The sequence below is a fragment of the Equus quagga genome, chromosome 16, assembly GCF_021613505.1.
Source record: "Equus quagga isolate Etosha38 chromosome 16, UCLA_HA_Equagga_1.0, whole genome shotgun sequence".
NCBI lineage: Eukaryota > Metazoa > Chordata > Mammalia > Perissodactyla > Equidae > Equus > Equus quagga.
In genome coordinates this window covers 71,243,235-71,262,833 of record NC_060282.1, presented here as the reverse complement: position 1 = coordinate 71,262,833, position 19,599 = coordinate 71,243,235, and the positions used below count along the sequence as shown (strand labels likewise).

Genomic DNA, 19,599 nt, shown 5'->3' with positions numbered 1-19,599 from the left:
CTGCACTCAGTCTATTATTTTTTTTCCTTCTACTTATTTTGAGTTTAACTTACTCTCTGTCTGTGGCTCTTAGGGTGGAAACTTACATCAAAATTTTTAAATCTTTCTTCTCTTCTATTATAGGCATTTAAAGCTATAAATTTCCCTCTAAGTACTACTTTTGCTGTATCCCACAAATTTTGGTATGTAGTATTTTTATTATTATTCAACTCAAAATATTTTTTTATTCTCTCATGATTTCATCTTTGAGCTGTGGGTTATTTAGACATGTATTATTTAATATCCAAATGTTTGCAAACTTCCTAACTATTTTAGTCATTGATTTTTGATTTACCTCTGTTATAGTCATTAGAATACACTCTGTAATATACAAATCTTTGGAAATTTATTGAGATTTCTTTTATGACCTACTATATGTCCACTTTGATGAACATTCCATATGCACTTGAAAAGAATGTTTATTGCACAGTTACTGGGTACAATGTTTTATAAATGTCAATTAACTCAAGTAGGTTGATAGTGTGCTCAGATATCCTATATCCAAACTAATTTTTGTCTACTTGTTCATTACTGAAGTAACAAGTAACAAGTTTGTTAATTACTGAAAGAGTGGTGGTAAACTCCACTATTTTTTCCAACTCAGTTTGCACTTCATGAATTTCGAAGCTTTGTTATTAGATGCGTATATATTTATGATTGTCTTCCTAATGAATTGATCCTTTTATGATTTATAAATGTCCCTCTTTATCTCTCGTAAAATGCTTTGTCTTAAAGTCTACTTTTTCTGAAATGAATGTAGTCACATCATCTTTCTTATGCCATTTGCCTGGTATATCACTTTCCATCTTTTGATGTGCAATTTATATGTAGCTTTAAATTTAAAGTATATCTCTAGTAGATGCATATACTTGTGTCTTGCAGTCTAATCTAATCTGACAATCTCTGACCTTCGACTGGAACATTTTACATTGAATGTAATTTTCATTACATTTCCATTTAATGTAATTATTGCTATGGCGAGTTTAAGTCTACTGCCTTGCTGTTTTCCATTTGTCACTTCTATTTTTTTCATTCTGTTGCTCCTTTCATTGGCATTTTATTTCTATCCCTTCTATTGGTTTCTTAGCTCTTTTTTAAAAAATTAATTTTTAGTGTTTTTCCAAGGCTAACAGTGCATTCTTAAGTTACCAGAATCTATTCAGGTCAAAATGGTACTATTTAAAATTTTACACTTAACACTTCCTTTTTCCTACCTCCCACTTGTTACTTACACTGTACCCACTCCTCCTCACACTTCATACCTTGCACTCCACAAATCTAATAGCCTTACAACTTTATAATTTCATTTATCTATCACCCCCAACTTTTGTGCTTTTTTGGTCACATATTTACTTCTACATATATTACAAAGTCCACCTTACAATGTTGTTATTTTTGTTTTAAACAGTCAGCTGCCTTTTAAAGAAATTATGAAGTAATAAAAATAATCTTTTATACCACCCACTTACTTGCTGTTTCTGGCACTCTTTTTTTTTTTCCTTTCTGTAGATTTGGGTTTCTATCTGGTCTCATTGCTCCATCAGTCTGAAGAATGGCCCTTAACATTTTTTGTTTTGCAAGCCTGCTGGATCCAATTCTCTCAGCTTCCGTTTATCTGAAAATGTCATTTCATTCAGTTTGTTAAGAGGTATTTTCTCTCAATATAGAATTCTGAGGATTTTTTCCCCATCAGCACTTTAAAGACATTTCTATTGTCTTCGGACATCCACCGTTTCTGATAAGAACTCGGCATACAGTTGTTCACTCATATGTTATGTATCTTTTTCCCCCTCTGGCTGCTTTCAAAATTCCCTCTTTATATTTAGTTTTCAGCAGTCTGGCTGTGCCTATGTGCAGCTTTCTTGGTATTTATCTTTCACTGAGTTCATTGATTTTCTTTGAATTTGTAAGTCAACGTTTTTCATCAGATTTGGGGAAATTGGGCATTATTTAATTATATATTTTTTCTTGCCCCATTCCCACTTCCTTCTCTTTCTAGGACTGCTATAACACATATATTAGATGAGTTGATATTATTCATGTGTCCCTGAGGTTCTGTTCCTTTTTCTTTCCTTTACCATCTCCCATCTGCTATGAAACCTATCCAGTGAACTTTGCACTTCAGTAATTTTCTATTTAGGAATTTCCATTTGGTTCTTTTTTACGGTTTTTATTTCTCTGCTGAGATTCCTAATCTGTTGACTCAATTGGACTACATTTTCTTTTAATTCTATGAACATACATCTTCCTTTAGCTGCTTTGAAATCTTTGCTAAATCCAACATTCGAGTCACATCATATTGTGTTCCTGTTTGCTGTCACTGTTTTCATTGACTATAGATCCTATTTTCCTGTATCTTTGCATGTCTGGTAATTTTTTTACTGTGCATTGGACACTGTTAGTGATACCTCATAAAGGCTCTGGATTCTGTTATCTTCCCTCTGAAAGGTATTGATTCTTGTTCTAGTAGGCTGTTCAATTACTGGCTAATAAACTTCAAATTGCGTAGGTTTGGGTTTCTGCTTTGTAATGGGGGATATGTGGAGATCCAAGATGCTTCCCGAGCGCCTCTAACTGGGTAGGACGCAGCCTCCCAAATCTGTCTCCCCTGCAGCTCTAGTCAGGGTTTGGTTTTAGACTTTGTTAGGTGGGTGTAGAGCACTGGTCTTCAACGGCACATGATTTTCTCCCGAGGCAACATCTGTCAGTATCTGAAGACATTTTTGGTCATCACAGCAGGGGGTCAAGGGGGAGCTACTGGTATTTAGTGGGTAGAGGCCAAGGATGCTACTAAACATCCTACAACACATAAAACAGCTTGACACAACAGAAATTATCTGACCCATGATAGCAATACTGCCAAGATAGAAGAACTCTGGTGTAACAGGGCTTATGCTAGGGCATGGTCCTTACTTCTGCCTGGGGAATTAACGGGGTGTTCATGAGGCCCTCCACTAGCCAGCCCTGGTGGTCTGGCGATTAAGATTTAGCACTCTCCCCACCACGGCCCAAGTTCGCTTCCTAGTTGAGGAACTACACTACCCATCTATTGATTGTCATACTGTAGCAGCTGCTTGTTGCTGTGATGCTGGGAGCTATGCCACTGGTATTTCAAATATCAGCAGGGTCACAATGGTGGGCAGATTTCAGCAGAGCTTCCAAACTAAGACAGACTAGGAAGAAGGACCTGGCCACTCACTTCCAAAAATATTGGCCATGACGACTGTACAAATAGCAGCAGAGCATTGTCTGACATAGTGCTAGAAGGTGAGGGGATGGCACAAAAAAAAGACTGGGCAGGATTCTGCTCCGCTGTGTACAGGGTCGCTAGGAGTCAGATTGACTTGACGGCATTAACAACAAAATGAGGCCCTCCACTCTGCCTGGAATGGACATCCAGTGACTTTCATCACTATTTGATGTCTAATATTTCTGGGAAATTCCTCTCTGGGGAGCCTGATGTAGTCATGCTCTGAGGATTCTTGATGGGAGAATTTGTAATATCACATTGCAAGGAAATTAGTGGAGAAATGAGAAGAATTTGTGGCCACTTTTACAATGTAGCCACTTCTGCTTTCAGTGTTTATAATTTTTAGTTCATATAATTTTCTCAATGTAAACCTTTACTTTGTTGTGAGTATTGAACTTAATAAATGCGGAATCTCTGAATGTACATCCCTGTTTTTATTATGATGTGTATTTGATGATGTTTATGTGTGACTTTGTTGAATAACAGATTCTTAAATTCAAAGAATAGCTTAATCTGATGATACTTTAGGTTACAAATACTGGCCATGCCTGAAAAATTACCTATTTGATTAGGAATTAACTGATACATAAGGATTTGAATATTGCTGTTGGCCTGGAAACTAGATGCTTTGCATTACATTTCATTAACATCTTTATATTTTCACCCATTCTACTGGTTTCTCCTAATAAGCGAGTTTAAGCTCAGCACATTGTAATCAAGGAGCCAATGTATAAGTAATGAACAAAGTGAAAGACCGAAGACAAAAAACTTCTAACCTTCCCAAAGGAGTTTTACAACAAGGTACTGTGGATGAGATACACCACCCTGCTTGAATCCAAGAGTATATCAAGGCCCCAAACAAGCATGTTTTGTCTCAAGCTTCAAGAGCTGGTGTTGCCTTATACCTCGGAGCCCGCTCTACCCCACTGCCTCTGAACCATATGTCAGTCCTTCCTTCCTCCTAAGACAGGATCCAGGGCTCAACTCAGAAGCAAGTACTACAGGGTATTGCTTTCAATGCCTTTCTAATCCATGAACCTAGCTCTCTTTCTCTCTCCCTCTCTTCATTTTCATAATGTAATACACAATGAAAACAAAATTATTATCCTCACTCTAGATTATACTTCCTCACTTGGTTTGGAATCTACTACCCTACCTAGTAAAACACAAGCGTTCTGGGGAATTAGAAAATCAAGGCGTTCTGACATGAATAAATAAAGAATAACAATATAAATGGGCCAAATACTTGGCATAAACAATATGAAGGTATGTCTAAACACTAATTTATTTATTGCATTAATTTGACCTTTGTATCTTTACTGTTGTGTGTTTTTCTTTTCCGAGCAGACTACGGAGTTACATATTTACTTGATCTTCCATGACTATTCAATATTGCTGCCTTTTGTTTTGTTTGCAAACTCAGTAAAAACAAAGTCTATAGACTTTCATTTGATTTGCTTTGTTCAAAGCGTAACAAAGATAATAGTTTCTATTTGATGATTAGAAGAATGACTAAGCTTAGCAATGCTAGAAACATGGATGGCAATTTGAATATTCATAATCCATAACTCAATACAAGGAAGAGAATTAGCTACATCAAAAACATATGTAATTTCATGAGAAAAGTAATATTCAAAACCCAAGAAAGATGTAACAAAACTATTTAAAAAGAAATACTCTTGATGTTTATCATTTTCATGCTATCCCTGTTAGGTGGCCAGATGCAAGAGAATTCCTTTGATGATCAGGATCAATATGTTATTCTTTAACCTGCCATTCATTTTAACCATAAAATTGTGTGCATTTAAATAAATCATGAATCAGTAATTTTTATGTTATAAGGAAAATATAGAATTCTCTAACTAAATATCTTGAATACCTAACTTGTGCTTATTTTAATCTTTCTAATTACCACATTATGCTTTGATTTTAAATGAAAAAAACACGCTTTCTCAAAAAGATTACAAAATTAGTACTTTCAGGACATATTTATTTTCTAGTTACTTTTATTGATCTTACAGGCAGAATAGTATCTTGATCTCTCTATTATATTTAACAACACCAAAAAATCTACAACTCTGGTGTCAATATCAGTAATTACTAAAAATCGAGCAAGCAATTTACAACTATCTGGATTCAAAACGCATATAATTGCAATAACAATAAGAAGGTATTTACGAGTTAAGACATAAATAGCCAACATAAATTTAGTACCTCAGGCATTTTTCTAACAGTGGTGTTTATACAAATTTTAGAAATTGAGGAGTACATTGGCCAGTCACCAAGGATCGTGAAAAAGAAAATACATAAAAGTGCCTATTTTGCTAACAGTATCTGTTCAGCTCTTTAGGTTGACATTGTGTGGTACTGTTATCCCTTGCAAGCATTAGAAATCAATATTACACGTGCCTCAAGCTTTTTTACAGATGAATGATCTGATGAAGATGCCCTCATTTCCGAAAGTAAGGTCATCAATGTTTATCTTCACGTGAAACAGTTCAGGAGGCTTGCTGAATCTTAAGAACACCCGATCTCAGACTACTGGATGAACAGCAACATCTAGTGGTCATTACATCCCTAGACAAACATTTTAAAAGTATAAACTCAAAGGTATCCATGAAACAAGAGAAACTGCCACGATACGTCATCTTTGATATTGACGCAAGCAAACTTCCGGTGAAACCGTGTCAGAAAATTATAAATGCTTCCTAGTAGATTTCCTCTGATTCAATAATAACATACATTTAAGGAAAGGCCAGCACTGGGCTTCCAATCTTGATTCTTTATCAACAACCCTTACACAGGCAAATAATCTTTGCAGATTTTTATAAAAACCCAGTTTGATTTCTTCGTGTCTGAGTTCTTGCTTCTAACAGGGTGACATAACTCTGAAACACTATGAACTACTAAATAATCATTTTGTGGCTCTTTATGAATACATGGATTGGAATGTCCCAGCGACAAATGAGTTCAGATACTTTATATGACAATATGCTGAGGTACAAAATTAAGACATTATAAAGGCTATCAGTCTGTTCATTATTACTGGATTGAGTTTACACTGGAGATGTTACTAATTTTCTGTAAACAGGGAACATCCAGTTCATTAAGATTTCCTAAAACAACTAGGTCATGAAATGGATTATAGAATCGTTTTACCATCAAAAAGTCATTGTTTCCTAAGTACGACTGTTTCTTATGAATGAAAAAGTCAGTCCCTTCTTCAGCTGTTTTGCACAACCAACCCAAGGCAGTCCAAATAAGCTTCTGGTGTTTGCTGGAACCCTAACTCATCATTCTCTACTCACACTTCCCATCACATGCCTGAAACTGCTCCCAAGGCCTTTCTGGCCAGCTCCAGAGAAACTCCGTCTTCCTGTCACCACGAACTCTGTCTCCTGAGCACACACTCAATGATGCAGTTCCATGGGTGTCCATGGGACACACTGGGATTGTCCCTTCCCAGTAGACTGACGTACCCCCCAAAATGCCTAGACAATCATGAATGAATATTGGTGGACATCACTATCTAGCCACTTATTTCTTCTCCCCTAAATTAACTGCCAAGGGTTAAGACTACACATTCCTTTCTCTGTAACCTTTTAAGGCTTTGTTGATGACAATAAACAGATGCAAGGCATAGAAAACAGTTTTTGTGTTAACACACCAGCCTTCCCAAATGCAGAAAGAGCATATTTAGTACTCTCAGTCACCAAAATACTCACTATCCAGCCACATTCCATGCTAGTGATTAGGTGGGACATTAGCTGTGTGCATACAAGGGGCTGTAGAGGCCACGTCCCCTAGTGACTGGACACGATGGTCGACAGGAGTGATATCTCATAGGCACCATTGAATTGGGGAACCAGGAGGAAGAGAAAAGAGCCATTTTGACATCACTTCAGATTTTCATGTAAATGCCAGGCAGACATGTTCCCATGGGCATCTCACATCCAAGTACATAAGCAGTTAATCTCATTAAAACAAGGAGTGTGAGTCATACGGATTTAAAATTAACACTAAGGTCAGGTGAGGTGTGTAAACGTGAAGCCGGCGGTTTTCCTTTCCCAAGAAAACGCCCTGTCTAACTCCTTTGTCTTCTTTTCCCAAGGGTTCTCAGTTACAGGAGGATGTGTGGGCAGTGGCCACAAGTAGTCACATGTAATGTTTACTTAAGGGGACAGGCAGCCATGAGTGGTATTGGAGGCACCTGGAGGCTGCATTCTACTGCTCTTCACCGTATAAACTTCATTCTCCCTTTTTCCCCCTTCTCCCTTTTCCCTTTTTCTCCCTTATTTCTGTCTGAAGCTAGCAGTGGTAGTACGAAGCATTGCTCTGCCCTGTTGCTGTCTGAATCCGTGTTTGTAACAAAGATGACTTCTGAATTCTAAGGGAAAACTGCTAACTATTCAACCCTCAGCACGTCCAGACAGTCCCAGATGGGCCACCACAGGTTATTATTACTGTCTGTTCATTGTAATAACCTTCTCCCAAAAAATAACTCAGAACTTGACCTGGCATTTGGAGATAAAGGTGTATTCTCCACCTGACAGTGTTTATATATCTTAACCTTGCACATGTTTTAAGGATGGATTAGCTCAAAGTTGCCAGCCCACAAAAACATTTTCATTGCCTCCTCTCCCCACATAAACTACCCAAAGAGTAAAGTAAATTATGCTTTTTACTAGTTGCCCAGGGCCATTCTTCCCCGGGCCTGGAACAGTGGACAGAGGTCTAGCAGGAAGTTGCCACCCCTAGATCTCGACCAGCCTAGAAATAATTGGGTCTGGGTCTAAGTGCTAATACCATGCTGCCAAGTCTCTTTCTGAAAAGCATAAAAGCAAAATATCCCATTCCTGCAAGCAAACCAACCACAAGGGTGGTGCCAAGAACTTTTGGGGCCCTTTTCTTGGCCACCCGGAACGCTGTTGGCAGCACTGCGGAGATTAATATATTGTTGACATGTCCTAAAACCTTGTTAAATGTTTTTCTCTTCAAGACACGCTCGTAATAGGTTTCCAAGTTCGGTCGCTTTCCGTTTCCCCAGTTTCTCCTCGCAAACCCCAGGAACTTCAGTCGATGCAATGTGACAGCGAGCGAGACGTCGGCCAAGGTGAAGGACTCTCCGCAGAGCCAAGGCTGGCGGCCCTCTTCTAATCAGAGAAAAGGACACGCAGAATTAGGGGCCAGCCCTGCACAGATCGGCTCTAGCTGGTATCTTTTGTCCCAGTCTTGAGGGCAAGTGTGGGGACAGCAAAAGATGAAAGCCAGGGTACATTTTCTTGACAATCACACTCAGCCAGTAATTTGATGCTAAAATAAAGTCCATGCAAATGTCCCCAAGCTAAGGGAGACTTGCTTGACATCCGTCAGTCACCTACATCCCTACATGAAACTGGAACCACTTGAGCTCAAAGCCTGTCTATCATTTTGTAAAGGATTCTGAGGAGTTGAGCGCCTGCGAGCCAGAGGCGTTAACAGATATATCCCTCTGGTTTAGGAAAACAACAGGTGTGCTTTAGGAAAATCCATGAAGTTGGGTCTGAAATGTCACTCAGTGGTTGCTGCTCTTAGTTACTTATCTAAAGCAAAAGAAAGTCTCTATTGTGAAGCAAGTTTCAGGTAACATGGTCTTCAACTTTGTTGTCAATTAGAAGAGTGCAAATGGTCCAGGTGCACGCACCTGGGCAATGGCTTTATCATGTTCACAGGTACAACACATGGATGCTCACCAGCCAGCCTGAAGATAGACACAGGCTGGCCCCCATTAATACTTTACTTCAGATTGGAAGTTTTCTCCCTGCCTAAGGAAAATATAGAGGGAGCATTCAAGAAATTACTCAAATTATTCAACCAAACTAACTACTGTAATTACAATTTTGTGAAACAGTTTAGGTAGGAATCTCCCAACCATAACTTAAATCGTGCAGAAAAATCCTTCACCTGTCATGTTTCACATAGATGCAGACTGAGTTACAATTGGATACCCGGGTTTTGCTGAATTCAATATTATTTTTGCTATCATAATTTAAACTGCCCATGAATAACAACAATAAAAAATAGATGACAGAATGTTTTTAGTGAAATCTCAGAATGTTCCCATAAATACTCTTGGTGTCGAGGAAAAAAGAAAAAGAATACAAATGATAATCTACCTGGGGTTTCTTCGTTTCTTCTTTGCAACTCAGTTTCAACCTGATCCAAGACTTTCTCCAATTCGTCAAGAATTTTCTTCAAATATTTGACATTGTCATGGTCAAGCAGCTTTGACTAATTAACAGAAATAACTAAATAGGTTATGTTTGCCCGTAAAAACAATCGATGTAGAGCAAAGCAGATACAAACTCTTATGAGTTGGAGCCTGTTTATTCTAGACAGTGAGAAGAAACCGAATAACTTCGTTCAACCAAAAGCAAAGCAGAGGGGGATGCCCAGCTGTGAAAATACTCCAAGGGCCAGACCCACTGCTCACTGGCAACTCCTGTGGGACCAGATGGCCAGAGAGGGCAAACAACATGAGGGGCACAGAGAGACTCCTCTCGTGCTCAAAAACGAAATTCCAGCACACTTCATGACTGAATAACTGCAGGGTCAGGGGTGAGGGAGAAATCTGAACGCAGTGAGATGGAGAGAGAGGTCTTGCTGGGCCTAGCTGGCAGAACACCTGGAATGACAGACTCCTAGAATATGATATTAACTTACTTTTACAGTTGATAACTTTCCTTGGCAACCAGCATGAGCCTTAACTGCTTTTGAAGCAACTGTCATCAGCTTTGACTACCAAATCTAATAAAGAAAAATTCTTCCTAAAAGCAGAACATAAGCCAAAGGTAACACGTGTAGTGGTGACTTGAGATATTTAATAGAAGATGTTCTAGAAATACTGATACTTTTCAAAAAGTAGAACATTGAATGTCAAAGGCGGATGTCAATTGAGGACCGCCTGGTTTACTTACTTTCAGTCGCTTCTGTTTTGCAATGTATGCCTCTTGTAGATCTGGGTTTTCTTCAGCAAGTTTTTTCAGTTCAGACTCTGTGTTACCAATTTGGCCTGATAATAAAATCATTTTTGGAACAGAAAATTATTTCCTCCCTTCTATGCAAGAAACAAGGAGAAGTAGGGAAACTGATGGTAAGAGCATGAGCTGTGAACTCAGGCCCTGCCTCTGCCTTGGACTTCGGCTCTCTGTGCCTCAGTTTCATTGTTAAAATGGAACTACCAGTACCTGCTGCATGGGCTGAGGAAGAAATGGGAAGCACCACGGAAAGGACTGGGAGCAAGGCCCAGCCCCCCGGAAGAGCTCAGTGCTGGGAGGTGGATCTACCTTTTAATACTCTTCAAGTTTTCTGTAATGAACTTCTCTATGAAGGGAGAGGAAAAGGCTGATTTAAAATAAATATTAACTCTGGGTGATAGAATTATATACTTGTTTCAAATCATATATGAATACTTACGAAGACAAGGAGAAGGAATAAAAGGAGGTGAAAAGCAGGAAGAGAGAGGAGAAAGAGAGTGAAAAAGAGGAGGGAAGGGAGATGGGGGGAGTAGTATCAAAAAAATAATAATCATAACAGGGACTGATAAAGGTGAGGTGTGGTGTGCTGGAAAGGACATAGTTTCGGGATTTACACCATCTGGGTTTGAGCATTCCTAGTCAAAGTTCCCAGAGTCTGAGCACAACCGCCTTCCCTTCCCTTCCCATCCCATCCCCAGTGCCTGTGCAGAGAGCTCACCTCCTTCTGCTCCACATCTCATGCACTAACCCTACTCCACCCTCAGGACGGGAGGAAAGAGAGCTGGATATCACACCGCAATCTCAATAATCCTCAGTCACTGAATTTAGAGGCAGACTAACGGTCAGACTTCCTGTACTCCAGCTCCCTCACATAATGAAACAGAAATTAAGGACCAGAAATGTGAACTCAGTTGCCCATAATCCCCAGCAGACTCCCAGCTTTCCTGACTCCCAGTCCAAATGTCCATGAGGACGTGCTATGTTCCTTACTTTTCCACAAGCCACTCTTCTGAGTTTTATCCAAGCTTGGTCCTCAAGGCCAAGAGGTAGAAATCAGGTCCTATGGATAATAGGTGTCCAGCTGAACAGCTGAAGCACTGATTAATCTAACAGGTGCATGGATAGACCTATAACATACATGTCCATGAAGCAAACGAAGCCAACTCAACCACTCCATTCCCAGTCTTCTCTCAATGACCATGAGATGTGTTAGGTCTCAAAATGAAATAACAGAAACTTGAAACAGAATAGCAGGTCTTGAAGATTTTTACGTACTGCGAATCCGTGTTGTTGCATAAGCTGGGATCATGGAGTCCACAGTTAGCTCAGGATGTAAAATGCAGCCATGTGTATAGGCATCCATGGGCAAGGAGTCAAGCAGTTCTCGATAATGTTGCACCCGTGGGTAATACATGCTTCCTTTATCAGGCATCAACCTGGGTGTTTTCTCTAAAATGCACACACAAACACGTACACAAACATTAAAGGAAAATTTACTAACGAGATGTTACATTCAAAAGCAAAAACGACAAACCCAACCCCCAATAACCATAACCCCTTCATCATTAACATATTCAACATTATATCAAACCATTTAAAAGATGATATCTCCCTAGCCCAGACATTCAACATTTGAAATGGACTGATGTACCAGACCAGATTTCAAACTATGATCACACTGGCATTCTCTCACTTCTCCACCTTGCAAATGCTACTCAACCCTCAAGACCTAGTTATTTATGCCAACTCCTTGTGGAGCATCCTCTGACCACCTACAACAACCAAAATATGACTGGGTCAGGTGTGCCTTCCTCTGTACATGCAAAATACCTCGTACATACTCTGTTATAGCCCTTATCACCTTAATTAGTTGTTTGTATCTTTTTGCCCCACGAATCCCTTCAGGGCAAGAAACCTATGATCCAGGGTCTAGCATGGTGCCTCATACATTTTAGGTTCTTGGTAAAGGTGGGTTAAGTGAATGAAAGCTCATTATGGGAAGATGATCAGGGACCACTCTCTTCTAGGTTCCAACCAATATCAAGAATGACCCTGTTGATATTATGTGAATGTGGAATGACAGTCTTCATGGAATTCGCCAGGAATTTCTAATATTTTATCTCTGGAAAGTGCGTTCTACATAAATCTTCATTTGTTGGTTGAAGTCTAGACTATAGACTCCTTCAGGGCAGGGACCATGTCCTGTTCGCTGTTGAATCCCCAGTGCCTAATATCATGTTTGGCTCATAGTAACTGTTCAATCAATTTTAATGAATGAATGAATTAATGAATATATTCCCCAAATTCTAATTATTATAGAATATTTGAGCTGGACAAGCTCTGTAGTAGTTAATGAGGACACTGGGATATAGAGGCTGAGAAGTTCTCCCAAGACCCCACAGCTAATTAGAAGCAGAACAAGAACTAAAGTCATCTAACTCCTAATGCAGTGCTCTCTTTCATTACATCATCATAACATCCTCAAAGGCTTTACTTTTCAGAGACTATCCAAGAACAATAAAGATGAACCGCGTGACCCAAAGATGAGGGCTGTGTCCCTTGAGTATCACTTCCCACTTCTGATGCTCAACTTGCCCCTGAAAAATGCCAACCAGGTTATTCCAATAAGTGAAAAGAACAGCCTCAACTTTATTGATTTATTGCTTAGTTTAGGTTATTTATTTAATTTAGAATCCTTTTGAGCATCCCACAGTCAGTCATAAGCGTTAACAATTCAGAGTTGGTTGCAGAGCATTTCAGGCAAGATCTCATAATGCCAGACCATGTAGAACAAGCTTTTTTAGCCAACAGGCTATTTCTGACTCTCTAGGGAAAAAAAAGATGCATTATTCCTCAAACCAGTGGGCAAATGTCTAATTCCCTTTAGGGGAGTCCAATTCTGAACTGCATTAGAATAACAAAGAATGAAGTGTTAGCTACATACTGCTTGTCAACAGTGGATTTACTCAACTAGGGCACACTTCAGACCTTTCAGCATCTCAGCATATCACCAGCATCCCAACCAACGTATGGTAGACATTTCTGTGAGTACAGCAGACTGGAGGCCTTCTAAGGTCCTTGAAATTCTAAAGAATTCTTTATCCTTTGTGTGCCACCACCATCTTCCCAAAATAATGTTCTTAAATGCATAAAATACAAGGCAAAAGACTGCAAAGGAAATTGATTAAAATAGATTTATCAAGATAATTTTAAATTATAAAATACTAATATGGGTGCCTATTAATACATTAACAAGATCTAGCAGCAGGTTTATCCTAATTTCAAGGTAAATTGAAATTGCAAATGATATTTTAAGATATCTATAATAACTTGATATGCTATGAACATATCTGTGATTTCTCTTAGTAACAAAGTCACAGGCTCTCCGGACAGTGCTATAGATCGTGCCTACATTGGAAATGAAAGGAGATAATAAATGTCTGTTGGAACTTAGTGAAAATAAGATATAATTTTAATTTTTTCCCCATGTAAGATCTCAAATCTCCTGAATTCTATTCATAGACCACTAAGGGCAACAGTTCTCAAAGTGTGGTCTGAGAATCTCTGGGCTTCCCCAAGACAGTCTCAGGGGGTCCACAAAGTCAAAGCTATTTTTATAGTAATACTAAGATGTTAATTGCTTTTTCACTCTATTCTTTCTCAAGTATACAGCAGCAACACGTGATGACTCCATCACTCTGACAGTTAATGGGAAGTGTGCTTGTGTGTTCCTGTGCTTTAAATTTCTCTTCACTTTAATTTCTAATATGGTAAAGATTGATAGATATGGCCCATAGAAATGAAAGCTCTCAGGTATCCTCAATAATTTTTAAGACAGAGGGGCCCTGAAACCAAAAAGTTTAAGAACCACTGCTTTAGGAGTCCAAGAACCTAAGGTTAATAATCATAAATGGTACAGCCTTTAAAAATGTTTCCCAAATGGTTCAATTTATGGCTACTGGCTCTGGCTGCCTTCTGGGGCCAGGCCTGGGGCTTGTCTCCAGAAGGGCACACCACTTCCTTCCTGGGAAAGTGAATGAGTATAGAAAAAATAACGTCTAATTGCTTTCTGGGCAAGTTCCATCTGGCCAAGCCTAAATTCGTCAAAGGACAAATGTTTAAATATATGAAAATAATTTTCTTCTACATGGTGCACCATTGCTGTATAACAACCTCCTGAAACACTGCCAGACAGAGCATAAGAGACCCACTGAACCCAGTTCTCTTCCAGGCTCACGTCCTCTCTTCAAGGACACCCTGTCCAGGATCACACCTGCAATGCGTTGCCATCTTCCTCCTCACACCTGAGCACAGTAGTGCCCACTGCCTCTGGAAACAGTTTTTCAAAAGACAATTGGGCATTTCCTTTGAATTATGCAGGAAATCTTCGCTCTCACTCTAATCCTATTTTCTTTTCTAATCCTTCCATACAGCATCTTTGTTATACTACGAAAAAAAGAAAATATTTTCTTGGTATTGTACCTCAATCAGGAGTGAGAAAGCAATAGGCAGGATGGAGAATCAGGGGACTTTTAAGAAGCAGACAATGAGAAGACTGGGGAACGGGTTGCAGGAGTGGAAGCCAGGATTAGTGACTAAGCTGGAAGAATAAATAAGAATAAAGAAATAAGTTGGCATCAGACCTGACTTTCTAGAAGATCTGAGTAGGGGACAAGGCAGGTCTTATATTGCATCAAATATAAGCAGCAAATTAGAAACAGGCAGAGACACATAAAGCAGAAAGATGTGATAAACAATGAGAGAAAACAAAAGATTTTTTATAAAATCAGAAACAATAAAAGCATTCTGCAGCCATTTAATGGGGACTAACAGCTCCGTACATTCTCAAGTCCCTGTACTGCTGGTTAGAATAACAATGGCTCTGAGCCATTTTCAAAAAATTACATTCAGTTTCCCCAAGAGCAAAAAATAAAAAGAATTTATGGCCTTAAAGGCATAAGCTTCCATTATTTTACTGAATTCACTTACTCTGCTTTCCTTCCTTCTCCAGTGACGGCAGACAAAGGAGGCATTATTATGCCTTGTTTTCGAGAAAGACTCCCCCTGGGTCTATCTGAATAACTTTCAGGTCTTCCTTATTAGCTCAATGAAAACAATTAGTCTTCATTTCTAACTCTATCCCTTTGCTGATTTTTTATTTTACTTAGATCACTTAATGATGATATTAGTATATAATATATATGCATATATATCATGTAGCTAAACAAAATTCTACCCTTCAATTCATCATACACTAGGCCATCAAAAAATATAATAATGGGGCCGGCTCCATGGCTGAGTGGTTAAGTTCACGTGCTCCGCTGTGGCGGCCCAGGGTTCGGATCCTGGGTGCGGACATGGCACCGCTCGTAAGGCCACGTTGAGGCGGCGTCCCACATCCCACAACTAGAAGGACCTGCAACTAAGACATACAACTATGTATGGGGGCGCAGTTGCGAAATAAAGCAGAAAAAAGAATAAAAAAAAAAAGATTGGCAACACTTGTTAGCCCAGGTGCCAATCCTAAAAACAAAACAAAGCAAAAAAACGAAGATTGGCAACAGTTGTTAGCCTAGGTGCCAATCTTTAAAAATATATATATATATATAATGATAATGGTAAACATTTATCACTGGAAGTAAAAGATATGGTTACAAACCGACTACAATTCAAGGCCATTATAACTTGGGGACTAGAAAGATCAAGTCTAAACACAGATGAGAAAAAGCACATGGTGTCAAATTATACAAGTTCACTGTATGCACCCAGGATTTTCAGAGAGGGAGCCAAATTTATATGATTATTTTCAATAAATTTTATACCTTAAATATTTAACCACTTTTTATTTAATTGGTATTATATTTAAGAATTTTAAAAGAAATATTCGTAATCAGGGGGCAAAAACCCTTTTATTAGACAGTTTGTTCCAACCATTGGATACACATAATACAGAACTAGGACCTCTGCATTTTAATACCTCCACTTGTCCACTAAAATCGGACAAATCACAGAGAGAAAAAAGTTACGTTTTAAAGCTACTTTCATTGTCACAATCATGAGTTTTAAAGACGCATTCTCTTTTCCTTATGATGTACTATATTTTCTCCACACTCAGAACCTTGGTGCAATTTTGCAATTTCAGTAGAAATGCTAAAAGGCATATATAGTTATTCAACTATATACAAGAGCCTTATATTGAAGATATAAAATTATTTATTCTATGAACCTTAACAATAACTGGAAATGTCTTACATAACTGTATTTTTTAATGTAGGGACAACCTCAGAATTAACGTTCTTTTTAAAATCTGATGAGGTTGATTTTCAACATATATTGATATAATTGTATCTAAAAAATAAATTAATATTTCCTAATCAGACTTATATGTGATACTTCAATATCATATCAGAATACTTTGATTATTTCCAAACTGAGCCCTGTTTCCTAAGAATATTTCAAATGATATTTATAGATGAAAGACATGAGACAGGATCTTAGGAGAATTGTTATATAATATATTAAATTACCAAAATTCAATATTCACTATATGATATCCTCGATTCCAGGATACCACTGAGTTATTTGGTAGTAATAAATAGTACGTGTTCTGGTATTTTGTAGTTATTTCATGCCCACATTCTTTTTTATTATCTATCTAGTGGCCAAGCTAAAGTTCACTGAAAGAGGATATTATTAGCATAAGAAATATCTAGATTTAAAATCCCTATTATTAGTGTGAATATTCACTTGTTACATCCACCGCTCCTGAGTTTCCCTAGTTTGCTTCCCACCATATCTCATCGAGCTTACTCAATTGCTTGCTTCAATATAACTATTCTTCACTACATGCCCAGATAGAAAAAGGTGTCATGTACATGAAAAGAGTCTGTCAAAGTGAATAGTAATAATAGCACACACATGTATTACAGACAGGTTTGGCATTATTAAAAACTTTATAAAATAATCTTTGAAGAGTAGTAAGCTTCTAATGATTTGGGATCTTTGAAATATCCCAGGACCATGCACCAATTAATACCCAATAAATAGCTACTGAGAGAATGAATGAAGAGATTGCTCTTGGCCAGCCCTTGGTTGAGCAGCCATTACAGAGTACTTCTAAATTCTTCCTTTGACCCAAGTTCTGACCTCAGGAATATCACTGATGTCTACACTAGTTTTCCACATAACTGCTTTCAAAAAAAAAAAAATCAAGTATAGCCATCCCCCAACTTAGATATTCACTTTTTTAGGCTAAGACTTGAGAAGGATTGCCTTGGCTATCAGACTTCCACCCCCAAACTACCAGTTACTTAATGGACTTATCCCAAAGCACGAGGATGTAAATACTGATTACACAGAAAGGTGAGAAAGGTCTACAGGTCAGCAAGCCATCATTTTTAGTACAATCTCCAGCTAATAGACTAATGAGGGATGGCAAATAACAGCGAAGGAGATACCAACTGACTACACTGTGTTATTTAGATGAATGGATACACTTAATTAAGGTCTCCTATTACAACCATGAGCAACTACATGCCTCACGAAATCCATTGACTTATTATCATTCTAATTGGTCAAGGTTCCTCAAAGTTCCATCCATAATTGAAGAAAATGACCATTTCAGCATACAGTGGGTCACAGTTCACCATGTTCTGGATAGAACCTATAGTTCTAGAGATCATACTAGCCTTTTATTTTAATATTGGCTTTTATTGGTAAAGCAAGCCAGGTCTCCCATCCTTCATTAATGCAGTTGATTTTTAAAAACAAAATTCACTTACTAGATTTAGCCTTGTTAAACTTTATCATAGTTATTTTTCCATATTATTATTCCATGAGAAGCATTTCATAAGCTAGTCATCATTTTAATTATCCCAGCTATTATCATTTGCAAATGAAATAGCATTTCTACTACGTCTTTATTCAAGTTATTTATAGAATTGTTAAGCTCAAGTCAGAGAATAGAAGCCTATAACAACAGCGGCAGTGTCAGATCCCTGTCCAGGCTGATATCTGTTTTCAATAATTCATTCATTTTAATCATTTGAAAGTATTTATTAAGCTTATATTAAATAACATGCACCATACAAAGCATTGGGGATACAGTTGATGATGAGACACTGTCTCTGACCTTATGGTGTTTAGGTGTTCTACAAGTAATTGAAATAATTAAAGTGTAATAAAATTATTACAGGATAAGTAAAATGAAAGTCTATAGCTAAATGGGCAACCTACTATAAGAAGTTTATAAATGAATATTCTTCAATGTAGTGCTTTATTCATCTGAAAATGGGCATTACTTTCATCCAGCCATATTTGGTCCATTCCACAAGCATATCACATGAAGTAATCTCAAATGCTCTACTTAAATCAAGATATACTATATCTAGAACCATGCCCAGCAGATAACAGACTCATTTTTCTTTAAGTTTCGGTTATAGACATTCTCCAGTAATGTAAAACCTAAGCTGGTTCCTTTTAACTGAGATACCAAAATATGTATATATATTTTAAGCTTTCACCATCCATTCTGGAACTCTGCCACACTTAAAGACAGTAACTTACAGCACTGCTTAAATCTTAGGCAATTACTTAATGCACAGTAAATGTGTAGCAGTCCTTCTCAACATTTAATGTATGGATCTTGTTAAAATGCAGATTCTAATTCAAGAGATCTGCAGTAGAGTCTAGGAGTTTGCATTTCTAACAAACTCCCAGGCAATAGCAATGCTCTTGGCCAATGGAACACATTTTCAGTAGCAAGGATTGACAGAATTCACCTTTCCCCCTCCGTGACAATTAGGATAAGATTTGTCTATCTCTTGTCAGGCTTTTTTCCTTATCTCCATGAGTTCTTAATGACAAATATACATTATCTTGATGATAATTGTGACGACACTTACACGTTTGTTTTCTATTTTAATACTTTGGGATAAACTTCATCTTTGGACTAGACTAGCCTTCATTTATGTCACTAATTGTTATCTTGCTACCTTCATATCTACCATGGGTTTTAGGTCCCTTAATCTTCTTTGAACCCTTTCCAACTGAAATGGCTACTCTCCTGGGAAAGAGTGAAATAAGAATTGGTTGGACTTGCTGCATCTCCAAAATTGATAAAAGTCTATCACCGAATCCAAAAGAACAAGCAGAGAAGTCAAGTCGCCAAGGGTATGCAACAAGTTCACGACAGCTTCAGACTGAGCTAGGATTCTTGACGATTTATTCTCTTGGCACAACCAGAATTAAACTCCTTAGTTTCCATCGTTCCTCTTAATGTGTGGCTCCTGGTGC

At 38.1% G+C, this 19,599-nt stretch overlaps 1 protein-coding gene across 2 annotated transcripts in view; it reads right to left on the bottom strand.

Annotated features, from left to right (window-relative positions):
• Positions 1–5,283: 5,283 nt before the first annotated feature.
• Positions 5,284–19,599, bottom strand: part of GDAP1 (ganglioside induced differentiation associated protein 1) — a 48,385-nt gene continuing 34,069 nt past the window's right edge. For both annotated transcript variants that reach the window (XM_046642113.1, XM_046642111.1), the window contains exons 3-6: positions 11,581–11,754; positions 10,246–10,340; positions 9,445–9,559; positions 5,284–8,442 (exon numbers count right to left, since the gene is read on the bottom strand). In XM_046642113.1, coding sequence (XP_046498069.1) covers positions 8,060–8,442; positions 9,445–9,559; positions 10,246–10,340; positions 11,581–11,754 — 767 coding nt within the window. In that variant the 3' untranslated portion in view covers positions 5,284–8,059. The remainder of the gene's footprint in view (positions 8,443–9,444; positions 9,560–10,245; positions 10,341–11,580; positions 11,755–19,599) is intronic.